At 42.7% G+C, this 22,531-nt stretch overlaps 1 protein-coding gene and 1 long non-coding RNA gene across 12 annotated transcripts; one reads left to right on the forward strand and one right to left on the reverse strand.

Moving 5' to 3' along the window:
* Nucleotides 1-10: 10 nt before the first annotated feature.
* LOC127297507 (uncharacterized) lies at nt 11-3,109 on the reverse strand. Of its 2 annotated transcripts, none has more exons than XR_011744167.1 (5): nt 2,516-3,109; nt 1,864-2,061; nt 1,331-1,403; nt 964-1,165; nt 11-605 (listed from the first exon to the last, which is right to left on the reverse strand). It is a non-coding gene; the product is annotated as an uncharacterized lncRNA (long non-coding RNA). The 2 variants fall into 2 exon arrangements; XR_011744166.1 differs by having other exon boundaries at nt 964-1,216.
* A 5,970-nt stretch (nt 3,110-9,079) lies between these two features.
* LOC127297506 (uncharacterized) lies at nt 9,080-21,627 on the forward strand. 10 transcript variants are annotated; one of them, XR_011744169.1, is made up of 19 exons: nt 9,080-9,664; nt 9,774-9,982; nt 11,113-11,151; nt 11,246-11,565; nt 11,692-12,243; nt 13,443-13,613; nt 14,038-14,154; nt 15,345-15,520; nt 15,948-16,070; nt 16,190-16,435; nt 17,300-17,506; nt 17,600-17,687; nt 18,389-18,493; nt 18,580-18,619; nt 18,988-19,199; nt 19,540-19,612; nt 19,718-19,965; nt 20,631-20,718; nt 21,139-21,627. XR_011744169.1 is itself a non-coding variant. In XM_071819533.1 (19 exons), exons 13-16 carry the CDS (start codon nt 18,449-18,451, stop codon nt 19,609-19,611), a joined length of 369 nt encoding a protein of 122 aa, XP_071675634.1. In that variant the 5' UTR covers nt 9,080-9,659; nt 9,774-9,982; nt 11,113-11,151; nt 11,246-11,565; nt 11,692-12,243; nt 13,443-13,613; nt 14,038-14,154; nt 15,345-15,520; nt 15,948-16,070; nt 16,190-16,435; nt 17,300-17,506; nt 17,600-17,687; nt 18,389-18,448; the 3' UTR covers nt 19,612; nt 19,718-19,969; nt 20,631-20,718; nt 21,139-21,627. The 10 variants fall into 10 exon arrangements, 2 of the variants coding, with proteins under 2 accessions (XP_071675634.1, XP_071675633.1); XR_011744170.1 differs by having other exon boundaries at nt 9,080-9,659; nt 14,038-14,159; XR_011744173.1 differs by having other exon boundaries at nt 9,080-9,659; nt 17,300-17,510.
* The last annotated feature ends 904 nt before the right edge of the window (nt 21,628-22,531 follow it).

A 22,531-nucleotide genomic window follows, 5' to 3' on the forward strand; every position in this document is an offset into this window, starting at 1 on the left:
TTATACAATGTTTACGAAAATACAACTTATCAATATATTGTCATGCTAGTTTTATCAGAGTTGAAATTTTGCCATGAACTTTGACATTCGCACAACACAGCAAAATTATGGAACATAGCAACATACAGCATATAACTACACAAATGCCATACATCACGACGGCAAAATCACCTGATTCGCACCACATACACACATGAATATCGAATCACAGATGGATGGAGCCACGTACTCGACTTGCATGCAACCAGCGCCATCACAACCGAATCAAGTCACACACACTTCCTCTTGTCAAAAAACAAAGTCGCCTCGACTCGCCACCAACAGAACAAGCTGCATACCACCTGCAGGCTGGAATGCAAGCCCGTCCCTCTCCTTGCTAGGCACCGCCGCCTGGCCCATAATCCTGGCTGTGCATCGTCTGATGGTGGGTTTCTGATGGCAAGCCACTTGGCGTCCTCGTTAACAAGCTGCATACCATCTCCAGGCTGGAACGCAAGCTCGCCTCTCCCTGCTCGGCGCCACCACCGCCGCATAGCCCTCCTCCTGGCCGTGCATCGTCTGATGGTGGGTTTCTGATGGCAACCCGCTTGGCGTCCTCCAGCAGCCTGCACACACAACATGCATATATGAGCAACTGGAATCATAATTTATTTACACAAGGCGGCAATACACTCGGATTCTGCGTCAGCTTTGACACCTATATATGTGTAGGTATACCAAAATGTAGCCTCACATTATTCTCAGTTCTGAAAATGGTTATTAATCGGTGCAACATGCAACCAGCTAACAGACATCATCATACATAGCCTGTCACAACAAACCTACATGGGCAGTAGAAGAAAACATCATTTTTCTCAACTCCAGTGTCTTCAGAGGGCCAATTCACCATGTAAAAATACAAACAAAAGAATGCAAGGATCTTTAAGATGCATACTCAAGATAAAAAGTGCAATCTATACTTACCAAACGCAAACCAAAGAAGCAACTTCATGCTCCCAATATAGTCAGGTCATCGGCTCATTCACCCAAGCACATAACAACCACATCGCCTAGATGTCCTACTATCAGCAGATCACAAGGGAGCCAGAGATCCAAGGGAGGATCAGGAGCTCACCGGAGAGATCCCGAGCATTGCCGCCACCGCACCATACAGCACTCTTAACAGCTACAAAAGACGCTCTCAAACTTGTTTTCAACAGTCCAGTGATAGGTAATACTACAAGAGATGCATATAATACAACACAATTAACAACAGTTATAGACTCCTAGGTGAAGAAATTGACATGCTCCAGAAGAAAGAAAAGGCTTTCAGAAGCTACAAGACGTTTACCACTCTGCAACTTATGCTCCGAGGCATGTCTCAGTTGTCTCAGCTTGTCTGTCATTTAGTCCTCCTCCTTTGCCTTTGAAGAAAGAACAATTCATGGTCAGTACAACAAATTCTGTTCTTTCCTATCTATCTATTCAATAACCAGGATTAGCACAACAACAAAGATAACACCTAGTTTATTTATCTAAACAAGATCTCCTCTAAATCACACAAACCACATAAACTAGCTTTGCTTCGCTGAGCAACATAACCAAACTACTACTACTGACAGACTACAAGTAATTGAATGGCTGCTGGGATGGAGTCTTAGTTTGGCAACAAAAAGAGAATTTCTATCATGCACCAAATCTTGTGAAATTTGTGCACACCTCCAAGCTATACCACACTAAGTAAGCATCAGTAATCACCTAGTACACTCTACACTAAGATTTGCAGCAGCATGGCATCTGTATCTGCACTGTACTAAAGTGTGGTTCTAGCTGATGTGCTGCCTCAAAATCGAATCAGCTCATGGAGGGGGATCAAGAAGCAACCTTTGGATGCAGAATCACTGAAGGCAGCGTCAATGTTGCTTGTCGGCGAGAAGCTCCACATCGTGGATGCGCCCCAGCCGGACTCCGTTGCTCGCAGAAGCTACAAGACGTTTACCACTGTGCAACTTATGCTACGAAGCATGCCTCAGTTGTCTCTGGGTACTCCAGCTTCTCTGTCATTTAGTCCTCCTCCTTTTCCTTTGAAGAGACAACAATTCATGGTCAGGACAACGAATTATGTTCTTGTCTATCTATTCAATAACCAGGATTAGCACAACAACAAAGATAAGACCTACTTTATCTACACAAGATCTGCTCTAAATCACACAATCCACATAAACTGGCTTCGCTTCGCTGAGCAACATAACCAAATTACTACTACTGAGAGTAATTGAATGGCTGCTGTCATGGAGTCTTAGTTTGGCAACAAAAAAAGAATTTCTATCATGCACCAAATCTTGTGAAATTTGTGCACACCTTCAAGCTATACCACACTAAGTGAGCAGCAGTAATCCTGCTATACACTAAGATTTGCAGCAGGGCATCTATATCTGCACTGTACTGAATTGGTTCTAGCTGACGAACTACCTAAAATCAGGTGATGTGCTACCTCAAAGTCGAATCAGCTCATGGAGGGGGATCAAGAAGCAACCTTTGGGTGCAGAACAATTGAAGGCGGCGGCGAGGTTGCTATGCTTGGGGGCGAGAAGCTCCACCCCAGCCGGACTCCGTTGCTCGCAGCGGCGTCATGGTTGGTCGCCGGCGTGCAGACACCCGCACAGCCTCGGCCACTCGAGCAAGCGAAGCAGCCAGGCGACCTCGACGGGGTGCCGCGCACCGTCCTAAGGGTGCATGCGCGCGCCGGCGAGGAAGCCAGCCGCGCCGGCACTCACATCGGCGAGGATGGGCCGGCGGCGTCGATCTGACGTGGGAGAAAGGCGGCGGTCGATCTGACGGCGGAGGGAGGAGGGAATGTCCAGGACCGGTGCAGCGTCGGCGAGGCCGAGCCGTAGCCGTTACGCCGGAGCCTCATCGACCTCGTGGCGTTGCAGGAAGGTGGGCTTCATCGATACACGAACGGAGGCGCGGGGAAGGGCGGTCCGGCATCAGGGAGGACAGGCGGCCGTGGCGGATGGACTGGGGCTGCCGGCGAGGCTGGGCGGTGGGAGAGTGAGAGGAGTGGGGATCCAGAGGTAGAGGAAGACGGACGGGGTTGGGTTGGGTGGGTCTTCTTTCTTTTTTCTTTTCGTTTTTCCTTTTTTCGTGGGTAGCGACGATTGTTGGCTACTCAAAATCTTTTAGACTTCGGTTGCGCGCGAGAGTTAACATGAAAGTTGTGCCGCCCGCATATTAACTTTGATCAACTTCCTAGAAACATAGCAACATTTATAGTACCATTTACTAACATAAAATTAATATTCCTACATTCATCTTCACATGCAATTCAATAATAGCCTTGTAATTTGATGTCATAAAAATCCCAATTGTATCTAGTATATGAACACACGCCTAGATTTCATGCATGCTTCAAAATGTTTTTTCTCCCACAAACAGACTCGTCACCCTACTCACTCGTACATGTACACCACAACCCTAGCTGGATAACGTCATGTACATACACACTACAAGGCGCATACTTGCGTCCGTAAAATTAATCCTCGGGCTTTCGGTCTTTGTCGTGAGCCTCGGGCCATGAAATGCACCCGTGTCGTGCACCCGTATAATTCCCTCATGAGATTGATGGAGACCAGAGCTCGTGTCATGCAAGGTCGTGGAGACGAGGCGGCGTCAGCTGAGGTGACGTGCCAACAAGAGGCAGCGTTGGAAGCGGAGGGGGTCACACGAGAGAGGGAAGCGAGGGAGAGGGGATGTCAGGAGCACATGATGAGAGTTCAATGGATGGGGACATTAGGGTGGCCAACGAAGATGGCGCTAGGTGGGGGCGGATCGCTGCATCAGGGTGGATGGCGTCGGGGGGGAGAGTGGGAGGCACATGAGGGAGAAGGGCTACGGTTGGAATAAACCCTTGACCATAGTAGGCTCAGTGGGCCGATTATGATCGGCTTAGTGCATGTACTTTTGAACTATGTGGCCTATTACACCCTCGTATCCGTTTTAATCAATTCAAACAGCTAGCTTGCAGGTTTTCCCATAGTATATTTATTAACAAAATGACATAAAAATAATATATATTATAAATTTTCTCATAATATAATAATAAGTGTAATAAAGTAGCATCTATAACTTCAAAAAACATCATTGCACGCTAAATCTGTTTACATCACCCTTGTAGACTCACGACCCATGCCAAATAGGAAAGGGTTTCGAACCTTTCACACATGATTAGGACCTCATGCGGAGATTCGACCCTTAGTCACGTCATTCAAAGAGAAACCATATTAAGTGGGCCCATCAATGTCTGTGCCCTAATTTTTTTTTTGTCAAAATAGGTGATTTCATGTGATATTTTGTTTGCACCACCCTTATATACTATTACTAGATGATGCCCCGCGCGTTGCTGCAGGAAATCCATCATACCTATTACAAAGGATGCAAATTTAAAGAAATTTCACGTTGATGCACTGTAGAAATTCGTAAAAGCAGCACGTGCTCAAATGTAACATGCATATGAAATCTCAGGAACCAAACTGAAGTGTACCATACAGTTGGCTGCCCCGAAGCAGCTGACGTGTGACTTACACAGTACGGAGAAAAAAACTTGCATGGGTGTATACTAAACTTGAATACCATTCACATGTGAATGAAATGAAAAATCGAAGAATCACCTTCAAAGATGAAGCAGCCTAAATCATGCAAAACATTGAAAAAAATAGCATCTTGCAACTACCCAAGGATATAAGTTATTTCAGAAATAGTATGCGTCTGTATAAATGAATATCAATATGCATTATGCACAATATTTCTTTTACTGAATTGGATGTGATAATATTAAGAGACTGTTTGTACGGGAAGTCAGATTAAAGAAGTGGATTGGCTTATATGTTATCATGGACATTTTCCACAGATGAATATAGCTTAGATAATTTATATGAAGAAGTCGACAGTGGGAGACATAACCCTTCATACTTGCAATAACGGTACTGCTATGCATAGCGATGAATATTAAGATCCTCAAAATAAGAAGCGAGAAGTACACCTGCATTAGTGCTACTGATGAGATAGATTTTGACGGTTTTGTACTGGCCACGAGGATTAGCTTAGGATACACACAACATTAACAATGCTAGATCACTGAACTACATATAGTTCGTTAAAAATGAGGACATTTATTAAACAAATAAGAGCAGATATGATAAATAAGACACGCTCGAAGAAATTTAGTGGAGGGCCTGCCATAGGCCAGTAGATCTGCTAGTAGTGAACCTGTAAGAGGAACTGGTTTTATTTCATCCAACCACATTGTAGTTATATCAATAAATAGCTTTGTGCGAAATTCGGTTGTGTAAATCAAATCATCTAATTTATCTGAGGAGAAGGAAAATGGGCGCAAAAATACTGCTTTAACCCTTGTGTTACTATTAAAAACAATTAAATATAAAATTCAGTCAGCCTCAAAACCAGAATGGATCAAGGAAAACTGAAATAACATGAGTATATGCAAAAAGGAGAATACATTAGGTGCCCCTGGATCCTCCTCTCTAGAGAATATCCAAAGTTTCCCACAACTCTAGTCCAGAGACTAAAATCCTCAGCAGCTGTTTTTGTCCAGATCAGGATTACTCTTAGGTGAATAATGTCATTTAGCCGGCAACAGAGCTAGCAGGCAGTGGAGAACGCTCAGCCAGATGCATCAAGCTGCTGTTGCTAGTAAAACATGCAGCCATGAAAGTTCCCCGCACCGAAACGTCAAGCTTCTTGTGCCCTCTTCGCAGGAGCTCAATAGGATGCCGATGGACATGCCGACGCATGATCCAGGTAACAAAGAACAAAAAGAAAAGATGAGACTTGAGAGCCACCCAAACCTAAGCAAGGCTGAGGTTCTGATATAATAACCACGTTAAAGGATTTGGTTCAACATTTTCCACTCCTTGTCAGATCCAAAAAGAAAATAGAAACATCAAGAGCGGCAACAACAAAACGATAAATCATGTGTAGGTTTCTTGCGCATATACCTCAAAGGTTAGGCGATGGCCTATAAGAACCCAAAGAAATCTTCAGAGAGCGGAATGAGAAGCCTGTAGCAACCCCTTACTGGAATCCAACGAATTCAGGAGGGCCCGAGGTAGGATCAGACAGAATCCAATGGAATCGGGAGCGTGGGTAGAAGGTCGAGCGGATTTCCAGCGGGAGCTCAACCTGCCAGATCGGGAATATATATTGAGGGATTGAGGGATTGAGAAAATAAAGGAGGAATTAGAACATGGAGCGGCCAGCTAACAGCGTGGAGGTCGCTTGACATGGCGGCGGCGCGAGCAGGCTGGCATGATTGATGCGGATGCGGACGGCAGCATGGCCTGCTTTATAACCTGGAGACAACGGCGGCGACGGATGAGTTTCTTTGAGCAGTTTCCACTCTTTGAATGCTGGAATTTGTGGGTTTTCATGAGTATTAAGTTGTCCGCACATTGGTGGCCTGGTGGTGAGGAGGACGAACGGTCGGGGCGGCAGAGGAAGAAGAACAGAGAGAGGTTCAATGGTATTTTTTTCTCTGCATCCATTTTTATTTGGGACGATGTCTAGCAAGTGGGCTTGCGAGGTTGCGAACCCAGGAAAGAATCTCTGGCCCATATCAGTACAACCCAACCTCATGTCCGTCCAGCAGAGGCGCCGCACGAAGAACTGAAGACGAAGCAAGGAGCGCGATGACGCTCTGCACGGGCAGCAGAATACGGGGTGACGTGGCTTCACCAGGATTCAGGAAAATGAGGTAGTGGGGGCTTCCTATTTATTATTAGAGATAAAAGATTAGGACGCCATGCAAGTGGATGAGAGATTTTTTTACCCTTCCTTGTGGAATTTTAAGAGAAATCATATTCCAAGGGCCTTGCAACGTCTACCTCTATCTTTACGGTCTAAAATGGTTATTCCATGTGAAATCCTATTCCAAGTGAGGTTCGTCTATTTCTGGCTCAACCCACTGTTGGGCGCTATGAGGCTATCTAGCGTATTGTTCGAGCATCTAGTGGATGGTCTAAATTTGGTTGTCTATATGTCCATATAGACAATGGTCTAAAAAGAAGTAGATGGTATATATTCATGATGTCTATATTCTCTCTCCTATATTTTAACAATATTTATAACTACCACTCAACGGTTGTATTTCCAACGACTAGTTTTCAGTTCTACGTATACCACCCCCTCCCACCTCTCATCCAACATTGGTTGTGCCTTCTCTCATCTCTCTCCAAAATTATGTAGTTCTCTCTCACACAACACAATGAGTGGAAACATTTACTCTTCGGATATTCTCATGAATTCATCGTCCTTCACCTGAGTTGGCATCATCATTTGTCCTTCGATAATTTATGTCAACGGATCCCAAATTCGACATGTCTAGAAATGAGGAGTTTTCCATCTATGAGTTGATCTCATTTGAGTTGTCCATCTATGAGTTGTGAGTTGTCCATCTATATGATTGTATAAAAAATGGGCCAAGTAGTTTAATTAGTACTAACAATATCTACAAACTGCATAAAAATTTAGTATATGCAGCAGCAGTACATGCCCACCACGAAGATTAAGCAATTATGCAGCTATATACCAGCAACAATTCAGTCAAAATTTCAGTAAACATGTCAACATAGATTCAATAAGTTCACTCAAACTATCCTCTTTGAACCTCACGGGGGCACAACAATGGCAAACATCAAATGAGAGAAGGAGGGAAGGCGTGCTACGACTAACTGCTGAAAACCCTAAGATTAGCGCTAACAAGCAACCCTGGTTTAAGTTCTAGCATCCCACCCCAACGTTCTCCCTACATCACCCACCCTGAGCTCCCTCGCCGACCCAATCTCTCCACTCTAGAAAAAAACTACCCCGACCTACTTCCCCATATGCGCCACCCCCGCCTCCTCCTAGGCACGTCAACCTACTCCATTCCAAAATGCATTGCCCCTAGCCTCCACCGGCCATTAGCGTTGCCGCAGGGATCCACTTCAGGAAGGATGTAGCCGGTGACAAGGGCCAGGGGCGGCGGCCAGATCGACCTCACCCAACCTTCTATATCTCTTTCACCATCTCTTAATCGATTGTACATGGGAACAGACCAAGGATGGCAATGGGTAGGGTATGGGCAGGGTAGAGCAATACCATACCCATGCCCGTATAGTCGATGGCTACAAACTTCTACCCATACCCGTGCCCATGGGTATAAAAGTTTACCCATACCCATACCCGGCGGGTAACACTAGGGATAGAGATGCGTGTTGGTGGGCACACTAGGTGAATGAGGGAATGGAGAGTGCCGCACCACCGGTGGCCTTTTCGGTAGCGGCGAGGGGATTGTGCCGTGGTGGCCGCCATTCTAGGCTTAGAGTTAGCTCCACGAATGACATGAAATATTTATATATGTTTAAATATTCCTCAGAAATTATTTTATTTCTCTAGCTGTAGCTCGAACTTGAGATGCTATATGTTAATTTCATATGGTTCTTCATGGCTCGCTGGAGAGTTTAGTACGTGCGCGAAGAAAAGATAAATCTAGATAAGCTAGGTAGATCGACACGCTAAGGTGGATCTTGATGCAGATGGCAGGGCTCCATCAAAAAAGGCAAAGAATTGCTGGTAGCTTCAACACATGTGGTTGCTAATACACATTTATACGGTACTATTGTTTTTTTTAGGCCTATACGGTACAATTGTTGAGCAAGCATTCTAGTAGTTTGCAACTGTTGCGAATTTGATGCATCGCATAGGGAGGTGCTCCTTAATAATTTAATCATCATCATCATTATTTTCTTTTCTTTGGGAACGATCAAGTACTAGCATATATGCTCACGCGCGGGTCCACCCCAAGATTAAAATTAAGCTAAGCATGATTTCCTGGTGGTTTTGTTTAGTACCCAGAGATCACGGCAATAAACCTAGCCAATTAAACTTGTGATGATGCCGAGGCAGCTCCTAGTTTTACGGAGTAATCGCTGTAAATAAGGAAGGACTTCTGATTGAGCATTAAGAGGAAGGCAATTAAAAGTTAATTACGTATCAGATTGGTACTACTACTACTAACCAACCATTCGTTCTTCATCGCAACATTTTGAGAAGGCAAAACGCACTCACGCATAGCACGCCATCGATTCGCCGCCGCTCACCCAACTCCCTCGCTGCTCTGTGGCCGCCGGCCGGCCGGCCGGCCACACCACCCACCTCCCTCGCCGCCGGCAGCCCTCACCCTCCCAACTCACTCGCCGCCGGAAACCCTCACCCACCAATCCTCTCCGCCGCCGGAAACCCTCTCCCACCCATTCCTCTCCGCCCTCTCATCCCCGCGCGCCCGCCAATGCCCTAGAGGTCGGCGTCAAGAACCCCCGCCAGGCGATGGTCCTCGCCGGCCATCCGGAGCGCCTGAAGCTGGGCGCCCCCGTCCAGCCCAACCTGACGCTGTGGTGCCTCCCGTCGACCTGGGATCCCCGACCCGCTCCGCCGCCCTCACTCCCCGCCTCGACGCAGCAGTCGTAGATGGTGGTCGCCTTCCCGGAGATGCGGCCACCGGCGACCTCTTGTACAACCGTGCCGATCTGCAACCGACGGCGACGTCCCCTGTCGGGTACGCTGCTGCTGCCGCCTACCGGAGACCACTCCGTCCCTTTGCCTCCCCATCTTGCAGCTGTTCGGTGAGGTCTATCACTAATCTGGGTGCATTTGCCTTTTTACCTTGAGAAAGAATTGGTGGGTAGCGTGTGTGTGTGTGTGAGATAACAGCATTGTTTGTCCCTGCACACTTGTAGGCAATCGTTTTCTGCAACACATGTGGCGGACATATTGAGCGCTGGGAGTTGTGAGTTGTGCAGCTTGCGGGCAGGTCCGTGATCTTGCCAGCACCAACAGCAGCGCCGTTGTGCCCTCATGCTCAAGCCTACCTTCGTCCACGCCGAGTAGCCAATTCCCCAAGGCTTCCACTTGGTGTCTTCAACTTGGTGTTTCTGCCATAGGGGAGGTATAATTCTCTCGTGTCAAGTGTTGTCATGTGTGTCTCAAATATTTGTTTTGGAAAAGCACCTAATGGATCATATCCTGATGGAGTAGTAGTGTAGTACTGAAGCCACAAATCATTGATTCACCATGTTTTGTTTGGAGTAGTCGACAATGTCCTGATTCTAGAAAATGCGTGAAATGTCAATGCTTAAGATAGTGCTGATGTGTATGCATGGTCCCATGTGCTGTTTTTTTTCGTGTGAATATGATAGGAAAATAGTAATTCTGAGCTGGTGTTGTAATTACATTCCAACGTGTACATGTAGTATACATGATATGAATAGCCAGGGAGAGATTTGTGTATTGATCTTGAAGAGAGGCGTGCATTTGCATCTGAGGGATATGCGTGTACATGTATTACAAAGTATTGATCTTGAAGGAGGAACCAAGTTGGCAACATAGGTAGTGATCTTACAGTTTGGTGGCTTTACTCTATATAATGAAACAGATGCTTGATTTCAGTCGAAGGAAAATAATAATAAGGCCCGAATCCCTCCTATGCATCTCAAGCTGAATACTGACCTTTTACATCGGTTGTGTTGTTTCTTACTTAAAAGCATATCTGAAGCAAATAAGTTTCTGCGCTGTTCATGGTTTCTGAATCGATGTGCTTATCAAGTTTTACCATCTCTCACTTGTTTCGAAGCAAGCAAAACAATAAGTGCTAGTACAGAAGTGCGGAAAATGCATAACTGTTGCATCTTATAAAAATCTGCTTATCTTTATTTTTTTCTAATTTGAAGCATATACATGTAAGCTTGTATAATACAAATTTAACACAATTCGATACTATCTTTGTAGGATCATAGTTTTAGTACTATCTATCTCTCACCTGTTTCAAAGAAAACAAATAACTCGTGGTCTTATGATAATGAGTGTGAGTACAAGGCTTAGGAAGTCGGAATCTGTTCCGTGACCTTGATTTTCTTTTGTTTTGAAATGTATCCGTTCAGGCTCATGTGATTTACATCTAACACCTTTTTTCTTCCGTTTTAATATACCATAATAGAAAAAATTGTAATGTTCACAAATTTCTGAAGGCCTTTCTAGTTCGAAATTCTGATTGTTTTCAACTAACACTTTCCATTGCAGGACTTGGAGGAGGAGCACATTGAGGATAAGTCCATGGAAGTAATTGCTCTCTCTATTCCCTTTTTATTCTCTTACGAGCACTGGTGCAACATTTTTCAAGTTCTGGGTACTAAATATTACTGTTTTGTTATAGGATCATGTTGAAAGTTCAAACTGAACAAAGCATTGCATGCCAGGTGCTGAGAAGCAAGAGTCCAATGGTGGCACAAGATGGTGTTGCTGTTGGTGCCGTCGTGTTGGTCGACACACGCAGCCAGCTTGGCCATCAACAATGGCATGTACAAGATACAAGACACCATTGTTGGTAGATCTGTGTGAGTTGAGTGTATCTCTGCACTATAGCTTCCTAGCAGTTCAGTTAACGCAGCCGAAAGAGCAGCAGGCAGCGGTGTCCTTGGTGACACGCCGATAGTTGAAATGGTATCCACCAATATGATGACGGCCTTCTCGTAGGTAAGGCATGACTCCTTTTTTTTTAGTTCTACACTACGCGTTTGATTACTACTGTAAACAAATAGCATGCAATTTCCTTGGCTTTGGATTGTTGTTTTCTCACAAATTTTTTTCCATCTTTTGCAGATCCCTCTCACCGCATCTCTCCCTCAATCCCCTTTCTCCACTCAATTTACCGGCACAGCTGCAGCTGCTCGTTGCTGCTCCCCGAGGCTCACCCCACCCCATGACACCCACCCAACTCCCTCGCTACCGGACACTCCCACCAATCCAATCCTCTAAGCCCCCTGATTCCCGCGCGCCCACCATGCCCTAGACGTCGGCGTCAAGAACCTCCGCCCGGTGCTGGTCCTCGCCATCTGGAACGCCTGGAGATCGGTGTCACACCCACCATGTTGCCTCCTGTTGTCCTGGGCTGCCGGCGCCCCTTCGCCTCCCTCCCTGCCTCAACGCACCAGTCGCGGGCAACGGCACAAGCAGCAGTCTAGACCGACACCGGATGTGGAGGACCTCCTCCATGGCGTCTGCGTCCTGCCTTCATGTAGCTGCAGCCGCCGTCGGCGACCTTCTAGAAAACCTCCACGATCTGCGGCCGCCAGCAACGTCCACGCCCTTCTGCTGCCTTGAGACCACTCCTTCCCGCCGCCGTCGACCACATCCCAAACTTGCAGTTGCTAGGTGACCTCCCTTTCCTCCTCTTCCCCCTCCAAGCATTCCTTGTAAATTTTGTTTCTTTTTTATTTATCATGTTGATGTACTCAACTGGCCACTGCTAGCTGTGAGGCAGTACAATGTACAATGGCCGTGCATGGCGTTTCTTCTCTGTTGGCTGTGAATGTGTCCAACTCTCGATGGATTTATGATGTTGCTTGCTTCTGATTGTTGTATAGAAAATGGAAACGGGTTTTTACTGAATGAATTAACCTGATTGAACAAAATGCACTTTAGCTCTTATGCAATACCTAGTTATTAATTTTGGTTACCATTTAGTTCCCTAACTACGGACATGTTCAGGTAAATAGTTTTGGAGCTTATACTCTCACGAAGAAAAAATTACAGCAGTTGTATGGATGTCGGTATGCTATATCTATGTTGTGATAGTGCTAGGGTTTAGTGCTAATGCTTGTGCGGTCTGATGATTAAGTGGATTAGTCCACCTATCTACTGGGGAAACCACTCAATTATTTTTGCAAGAGCACTCAGAACAAGAGAGAAAAGAAGGATGTTGTACAGTATGATGTGATGGTTGATTCCGTATTTGCATTACAACTTAGAATGCAAATTATGTTCGTTGTCAGTTGCTCTCTACACCGTCAGATCACATTGCCAATTATATATCTTTACCGTGCTAATTAGTGCAGTTGATCATTTTATCTAGCTTCCTGGCATATATTTTACTGTTGTTGATTTGTTGTCAAGTGTTCAAAACTAATCAACTTTAGTATTTCAAGAAACAGTAAAAATAATGAGTTTTCTCTCTAAGCCTTGGTCGACTGCGCCATATTCCTTCTTGTGGCTTTGGATACTTTTGAAACACTAATAGCTATATCTAGAGCTCCATGCTAATTTCAATCCTGAAACCTTTACATGAATGATAGTGTGGAGCCATCAGTTATTTTTCTTTACCATTTGTTATCAACTCGTCGGAGTTTTATCCCGAAACCTTTACATGACTTGGGGTATTTGAACTAGTAACGTGCAAAAAAAAGTATGATTGGTGTACTTTGTAGGTGTGATTAGACCTGATTTCAGAATTTAAAACTTGGAACCGGTTCAATTTGACTATGATTGGTATACAATGAATGTCTTGTGTTAGGTGTTCATTTTCTGATTCTGTTCATCTGTTGTTTTTTAACACCTTTACTTTGTTCCTGCAGTCTGGCAACTAAATAGATCAGCCGTGGGCAAGGAGAAGACTCACATTAACAACGTGGCCATTTGCCATGTTGACTCTGGCAAGTCGACCACCATTGATCATCTGGTTTAAGAAGGAAGCCATTGAGACCCACCCTCTCCGCCACTCTTGGAGTGAAGCAGCTTCTGCAAAGGTATACTTGCTATTCATCATCTCCATGCTATTTTTACAAGTAATGTTCAGTCGTATGCAAGTCTTCATCATGTCTGCTATGTTTCTCGCTTTCTTGTGAGCAATGAGGAAATTTGGCAATATACATGAAGACTTCCTTACAGAAAGACAGGGACTGAATTCATGTAGTACAGCTTCCTATCATTCTTGCATATAGCTTCTTACATTAGATTAGAAGTTTAGATTGTTTTTGTTGTTTGTTAAAACTGAATGACAGTAGTTGCAAGGTGCCGAGTTGAATAATTAATTTGTGATAAGGCTGATGTTAATATCTGAATATCCTATCTAGGTAGCAGTACCTATAGTATATCATATTCCATAAGTGTATACACGAGGCATATAGGCATGTACTTGCATGCTTTCTAACAAGGTTCTTATTCTTGCAGTTTCTTACCAGAAAACCTTGTATACTGCATACAAGAAGAGGACCAAGAATGGATGAATACAATACAAGAAAAGAAAGTGACCCTGGATTCTAATAAGAGGCTTCAAGTTTTCATATGGTAAGGTACTGCACACCCGCACCAAGTCTTTTATTTATTTATCATGTTGAAACACTCAACTGGCCAGTGCTAGCTGCGAGGCGGTACGATGTACAATGGCCGTGTGTGGCATTTCTTCCTTGGTAGCCAGTGAATGTGTCCAATTGTTTTATGATAGTGGCTTGCTTCTGATTGTTGTATGGAAAGTGGAAACGGTTTGCTACTGAATGAATGAACCTGATGGAACCAAATGCACTTCAGCTCTTATGCAATACCTAGTTTTTAATTTCGGTTACCATTTCAGGTCCGTAACTACAGTATTGTCCAGATAAATAGCTTGCAATTTATTTATACTCTCACAGGAATAAAACATTATAGCAGCTGTATGGATGTCGGTATGATGTATCTATGTTGTGATAGTGTTAGGGCTTAATGCTAATGCTTGCATGGTCTGATGATTAAGTAGATTATTACACCAATCTACTTGGAAACCACTCAATTATATTTGCAAGAGCACTTGGAACAATATAAAAAGAAGGATGAACTACAGTGTGATGTAATGGTTGATTCTTGATTTGCATTACAGCTTAGAATGCTTATTATGTTTGTTGTCAGTTGCTCCCTACTCCGTCGGATCACATTGCCAATTATATATCTCTTGTTTGCTGCATGCTAATTATTTGTGCAGTCCATCATTTTGTATAGCTTCTTAGTATATATTTTACTAGTGTTGATTTTTGTCAAGTGTTCAAAACTAATTGATTTGAGTACTTCGAGAAACAGAAAAATTAATGAGTTTTATCTCTAAGCCTTGGTCGACTGCCCCATATTCCTTCTTGTGGCTTTGGATACTTTTCCAACACTAATAGCTATATCTAGAGCTCCTTTGTAATTTCAAAACCTGGTATCTTTACATGACTGTAAGTCTGGATCCATCAGTTACTTTTCTTTACCATTTGTGATCAACTGCTCGTGAGAGTTTTACTGCTCACATTTTAGATGCGCACCTTGGGGTATATGAACTAGTAACTTGCAAAAAAAAAAGTATGATTGGTGTACTGTGTAGATGTGATTAGAGCTGATTTCAGAATTTAAATCTTTGAACTGATTCGATTTGACTATGATTGATATACAGTGAATGACTTTACTTAGGTGCTCATTTTCCGATTATGTTCATCTGTTTTTTTAACACCTTTACTTTGTTCCTGCAGTTTGGCAACTAAATAGATTATCCATGGGCAATGAGAAGACTCTCATTAACATCATGGCCATTTGCCATGTTGACTCTGGCAAGGTGACCACCATTGGCCATCTGGTTTGAGAAGGAAGCCATTGAGACCCGCCCTCTTTGCATGTTCGCTCTTTGAGTGAAGCAGCTGCTATAATGGTATACTTGCTATTCATCGTATCTATGTTATTTTTACAAGTAATCTTCAGTAGCATGTATCTCTTCATCAGTTCTGTTATGTTTCTCGCCCTCTTGTGAACAATGAGGAAATTTGGCAATATACATGAAGACTTCCTTACAGAAAGACAGGGACTGAGTTCATGTAGTACAGCTTCCTATCGTTCTTGTATATAGCTTCTTACAGTTTGGATTGGAAGTTTAGAGTGTTTTCCTTGTTTGTTAACATTGAATGATAGGACTTGCAAGTTGCCGAGTTGCATAATTAATTCATGATAAAGCTGATGTTAATATCTTAATATTCTATCTAGGTAACAATACTTGCAGTATAGCATTTTCCATAACTGTATACGCTAGGCATATAGGCATGTAATTGCATGCTTTCTAACAAGGTTGGTCTTGCTTGCAGTTTCTTACCAGAAAACCTTGTATACTACATGCAAGAAGAGGACCATGAATGGATGCATACAATACAGGAAGAGAAAGTGACGCTGAATTCTACTGTGAAGCTTCAAGTTTTCAATATGGCAAGGTACTGCACCCACACCAAGAATAGATGGATACAAGTCTTTTCTAATCTTATTTATGGTCCTATTACGAGTCCTTAGCTCTTACTGATGCCTTTCCATCTGCATTCCGCATGTGTCTAAGGTAGCGGAACCAGAGCAGTATGTCATGGAGGGTTGCTTGGCCAACGGATCAGGTCTTTGATGACCCCGAGATGCTTCTCTGATCTGAATATGTGCTGAACAAGATTAGCAGTGTCAGAGTCATACATCCACGTTTTGCAAAGCTGATCCATCGCTGGTGCTATCCATTGCTGCTGGATCCGGCATGTCAGAAACCTGGAAAGATTCGGAATGTGTTGTGCTGCATTGGTTCAGACTCATAGTTGAGGTAGCGACATGGGTGTTGTGTGCATCTTCTCTAGCGTTTTATGTATTTGCAAAATATTTTCTCCGGCTTTTAAAAATTTTGTGAACAATTGTCATTTTATATGTTCTGCAAATCTGTAGATTGGTACGTGTGTAGCATCGTTGGCTCTAATCTCATGTAACTAAATAAAGAGAAAATGACTCCTTCCCACTGTAAGATGAATATAGAGGTGATCTCGTTAGTTTTTTTGGTTCTTTTATTTGTAGAGATTATTTTCGTAGGTATCAGCTCAAACAAATGAAATAGCCAATGCTAAAATGAGATTCAAGTTTACATTGTTAGGGAAGGTTGCCCTGCAACGGTATGGGAATGATGAGTGCCACATCCTTGTCCTTCGTGCTTTCCGATTTGTGTTGATAATAGCAGACTTGATGCAACCGAAAATGGTAGCACAAATGCCATCTCAAAAAGAAAGTGGTAACACAAAGACCGTTCTATTTTAGTTGAACACAAAGCTAAATATACAGGTTTTTTTGTTGTATTTTCTTTTTGTGGATGCCATTATTAACCTAAATAGGCATCAATGCCTATGAACCAGGTTTTCATTGTATCCATTTATTTTTGTGTTTCACGTTATGATACCAAGTACCAGTATCATAATATTACTTGTGCACGATAAATAATGAGTAATTGTGGTGAGTCAACTATAAAACAAATGATCGTTATTTTTATGGGAAATTAGAATTCCACAATGATTGTCAAGTTGTTGATTATTAATTACCTCTGGTTTGTAACAATAATTAATGCATTTTAACTAGTTCCTGTTTCTCCCAATGTTTATGTTTGTTTACTCGGTTTGATTTCTGTTCGTTATCCTGATTGCAGCAGGCCGCGCAAGGATGCTGTGGATATCTCTTCTCTGGCAAGGGTGAACCAGACTCCACTTACCTGCTCACCACCGGGGTGCCAGGGAGAGCCTCTACATGAACATCAAGACCACTGCTCCCTGTATGAATCAACTGGCCCTTCTCCGTTTCCCCCGTTGATGGCCGTCCAAGATAAGACCCGCCGCTCCTGATCGATGCCGTGATTGTCAGTAATAAGACCTATCTCTCTCTCTTGTTTCGTCAACATGTGTTCCTTGTAATTGCAAACCAATCTGATATGGTTCCTATGCTTCTGTAGATATCCAGCCGCTGGGAGTACTGGGGCAATGTGGTTGGGCATATATAGGCTGGATATGTGGGAACGAGCCAACTTCCAAGGCACATCGGTAAGCCCTTTCTCTCTAACAAGGCTGGATTCTATTGAGTCACTGCGGTGGGGATTTCTACTGTTATCCGGCGCGGCACTCTGTTTTTCTTCTAGTCTGTGTAGTATGCTCATCTTGAATTTTCATTCTCATCTTGTCCTGGAAGCAGGAGAGGAAGTCTCCATAAAAGAGTATACAGTTTGTGTATCACAATTGTGTGTGCGAACTCAACTCCGTTCTGATATAGAGTACTTGTAAAAGGCTTTCTAGGCACACGCACAAGTTTTCCCTTACCCGTGTTGATTTTATAGTTGTATCTAGTTTTTATTATAAGTCCTTTCGCTAATTAACGTTTATCATGAATTCATAAGACTGCTACATGTATCCAATTATCAACACTATACATTAGCTATTGTCGTGCTTGTATTTTGCTTATCTAATTACTCATGTAATTTTCTATTTTATTCATTAGGAAGTTTACACCATAATGTTAAACGATAGTTATTTAAGTCAATTCAAAGATAGTTATTCAAGTGTTGACGTCAGTTTGCTGCACATGCCATGTTTGCGACTCACTGCTGAATTCTGCAAATGTTTGTGTTGTCATGAATTCTCGTTACTTTATATTCCAAGGATGGCTGAGATGTCGATCTTATGTCCTCAGTTTAATTAGCACGTGATTTTCACGAAGCACTAATACATGTATCCTTTTACTATCTCAGACTAGAGGGGATCACTGTGTCGTGCTTATTTGGGGGGCAATCTTCATTTGCTCCTGAGTGATGGCCGGTTGTTTTTTCCTCACCAAAATGTCAAGCTTGCTGAATGTATGTGCTTATCCTTGTAACTGGACTGCATTGTATTCTCTGGTATTTTCTAATTCTATCTGTTCATTGTGTTTTGAGTTGTCTAGATGTCTCTTCTTGCTGTATATAGTCACGGACAATGGACAGGTATTTTTTTAATACTCGATAAATGTCACCTAGTCAGTATCCACTAGCCAGGCATAATTATGTGTGTTTATTAGGAATCTGTTTATTTTTAAGTTTGGTAGATGAATGTTCCTTCTGCACCTAATCACTTGAAGCATATAAACTTCCTAGTTCTGACAAAAACATGCAGACTATTGTTTGTATTCCTTGCTGCTTTCTTTTGTCAGTTTTATTGCGTGGAAAATCTGTCTATGTTCTTCTTCTTGTGCACTTAATGTATTTTATACATCCTGTTGTGCATAGAACTCTTGCTTCCATAGATAAATTGGTTTGTTGTAATGTATGGTTACACAAATAATCCGGTTTTCTGAAGATTCAGAGTTCTGCAGGTTTGGATTCTGACTGGTACGTCCACTGTCTGATGTGGCATGTGCATGGAGCACACTGGCCAGCTGCGCTGATTGGAGCAGCATGGCATTGCACCTCACTGGACGGTGGCGACGCAGCATCACTCTTGCTGGTGTCGACGCTGGATGGTGAACTCTTCCTTGGACCTAGCTGGCGGCCCAAGCATGCTGATGCTGCTCCCTATTTGCATCAAGTATAGAACTAGTTTACACTTCATGTTCTTATCAGTTTCTCATGTTTAGGGCAAATGGGCATGATAATATTTGCATTGGCATAGAAAGATTATTCACAATGAACTTATTGAAATTATACTTAGTGGTTTCATTATTTTTGTAGGAATCAGTTACTGTTTTGGATTGATCGTAATGAATTGTCTTATGCATCATCTAGTTATTTTGGGTCCATTTATTGATTTGATATTTGTTGATATGTTCACTTATGAATTGTCCTAATATTTTTAATCTTTCAAACTTCTGAATATTCAGAGTTGATATACTCCCATTTACTAAACATTTAGCGTTCTACACTTGCAGGTTCAGACTGCTATATCCACAGTATGCTGCAAGTTGTGCGCTCTCTACCAGGAGTCCATTGACTGGATTTGAAGTAAGATTACTTTGCCACTACTTCATTATAGTACACTTGCAGTGTTACTACTCTGTGCAGCTTGTGTGGTTGATGATAGCATGACCCATTCCATCAATTTTGTAGAAAATGCTATCTTGAGCAACATGTGCGAGAGTTTCAGCGGGAGGCGGCGCGCAGCCCGCAAGCTGTTAGCGGCTGAAGCCCAGCTCTTGCAGGCACCACCAACCAGCTCCGTCGCCACATTGCACGCCCTCTTGCCCAGTCCTCCTTGTTGCAGACAGCTAAGATGTACACAAGCACCGTTGCCCCGGCCTAGCCGACAATGCAAGGTTGCTACTGCTGTATATATTCACCACATGCTTTAGCCATTGGTAGGTATATATCTTTCACTCCTAGGTCTGTTTGTAATGAAATTGGATTTGGGTCTGGGTTTTGATTGGTTTACTAGGTTTGGTCTTTTGTTGATTTCCTTGCAAACGATAAATTTCACATACTTCCCACGATGTGGTGAAAAATGATAACACCATGAGTAAGCATAGGGATGTGTTCTCTCTGGTTAAATTTTGGGGCTTGTTTGGTTGAATTACTTGATATCAAACTTTAACCTGATATTATTTAGTGTGGGCTAAACATAGAACTTATGTTCATGCTATTTAAGAGGGGTTTGTCTATAATATGGCTGGTATATGAGGCCTAGTGGCTTGTTCATTCCAGTTCATGTACATCGACCAGTCCTTGCAATAATAGAGAAGGTGATATCCTATTTTCTATCGATATTTGTGGGCCTCGGTCAATCAATGAGATGCCTGTGGTATGGTGTTGGTTTAGGAAGCTTCTAAGGCTGCTAGGCTGACCACAACATTCATTGTCATTTGGCTCATTTATTAGTTTCAAGTGAACAATTCTTATTGTTTGTTCAAGATCAAGTGCAAGCATTTAGGATTCTTTATCTTATTTTTCATAGTTAGTTTTGTCCAGTTGTTATGCTACTTTTAGCATTCATCGTGTTATAAGTTTTTATGATGGCTGATTGCAGGACTTGGCGAAGATGTACTCGGAGTTCAAGGAGGTTGATGTTGAAGTGTCAGCCGACGAGGAGGAATCAAGTGAAGAAGAGTATACAAGTAAGTTATGGGTCAATATTAATCTTTTTTTCGCGATCATACCAGGATGTGTTCATCAAATCACTAATGCATCATGCTTTATTATGTATCCACAAAGACCACAGAGCAAGAAGAGATAGAAGTGTTGTTTTAGCTCATCTAACATGATATTTATGATTACGGGTGTTTGCTGTAATTGCTAGCTTGTATATTTATCTTGCATTCAAGCTGTGTATTCAAATAATTTTCATGAGCCTTTTGAATTTAATTATGCTGTGTATAACAACCCTTGCTAAGTTGCTATATCAACCACATGTTCAAGTCGTGCAATGCTCTAGTTGCTAATGGCTTGCTGGTTTCAGACCAGGACAAAGTAGATGCCATGGATTGATTCTAGTTAACTAAGCTTCGCATGGTACTGAATTGGTATACCTGTTGCAGTGGAAGGACATTTATATTGGCGGCGTAAGGGAGAAGGATGGGCACTTCGGTATGTTTGCAGAGAAGGGGCGACGCCCGCGTGGCTCGGCATATTGTTCAACCGAACTTCTCGCTGACCAGCTATGTACGCGGTCACTTTGGAGTCTGGAAGCATGACCTGGAATGCTGTCCATGGCCAAGTTTGTTTTGTTCTTAGTTTGTGTATGTGTTTTATTTAGACGACCAGACTAGTGATCTGAGTTGGATGGTGGTCGGTTTGGATGTCGTGTTAGTTGTTGTGCTGCATATGCACTTTTATAGGTGATTATTTGGTCTGTGACCTGAATGCTGAAAAAATAGAAAAACTTATGCCAAAATTTCGATTATTTTTGTATAGTTTGCTGTTGCTAAGTGTTAGCTGGAGAATATGTATTTTTTTCCTTATTGGTAGAAGATGTAGCTGTGTACGAAATATTTTGAGCGTGATGACTACGGTTTGTAGAAGCATAACCAGTATATCTTCAAATGCATGTGAACCTTGCAATCAACGGAAAGGATCTGAGCTGGCCTGCTTTATCTATCGTGCGTGCCACAGTCTGAGGTATGTTAGAAGGAGGATAGCTTATACGTAACTTGCCTGTATACTAGCTATTGGTTAATATCCTTTTGGAAAATAGAAATTGGTTATCTGTTCAGGGTTTGATCATCTCGTAGTTTGTATATACATTTTGTACATCTTGCTCTCAGAAAGTTCAATGGTTTCGTGGTAAATGGCTACTCTTGGAGTTTTGTAGGAACCAAGTTTTCGGGTTTGTTTGCTGACGCTTATGAGGAAGAATGACAGAAATAACGATTTTTTTTGTGCCATTCCGATCTTAGGAATCTACTGTGTGACATTTGAATCAGTTTTTCTTCGAGGGATAGGACATAATGCATGACAACGTTGCCTGATTGGTGTACTAACATCAACACACATGAATCACAATTATTTCGAACTGGAGGAGTACTCCTATTGTCATTCAGAATATTAGCATCAAGCATGTGGTACATCTTGGGAAACAAGCAGGGAGTTATTTACAGGATTCCCATCATACAAAATTAGATTGAACCATGCGCATGCGATTAATTTTCACTAGTTACGGGGTCATTAGTGCAATGGATACTAATCACCAAATTTTAGAAATATAATTTATCAAGGTCCAGATTTTTAGGGGAAGTTATGGGAGGGATTCCTGATTCTTCCACCTCCTTCGCATGCTTATTGAGGGTGGGTCTAACTGCGTCTGTTTGCCTTCCCTAATTTACAACTCCAATTAACTCCGATAATGTATAGAAGATGGCTTGATTTTTTCTCTCCTAATTATAGCACACCTTGGTTCCAGTGATTTTTCTAGTAGTATTCCGGTTAATCCGA

This window comes from Lolium perenne, chromosome 4 (assembly GCF_019359855.2).
Source record: "Lolium perenne isolate Kyuss_39 chromosome 4, Kyuss_2.0, whole genome shotgun sequence".
Taxonomy (NCBI): Eukaryota; Viridiplantae; Streptophyta; class Magnoliopsida; order Poales; family Poaceae; genus Lolium; species Lolium perenne.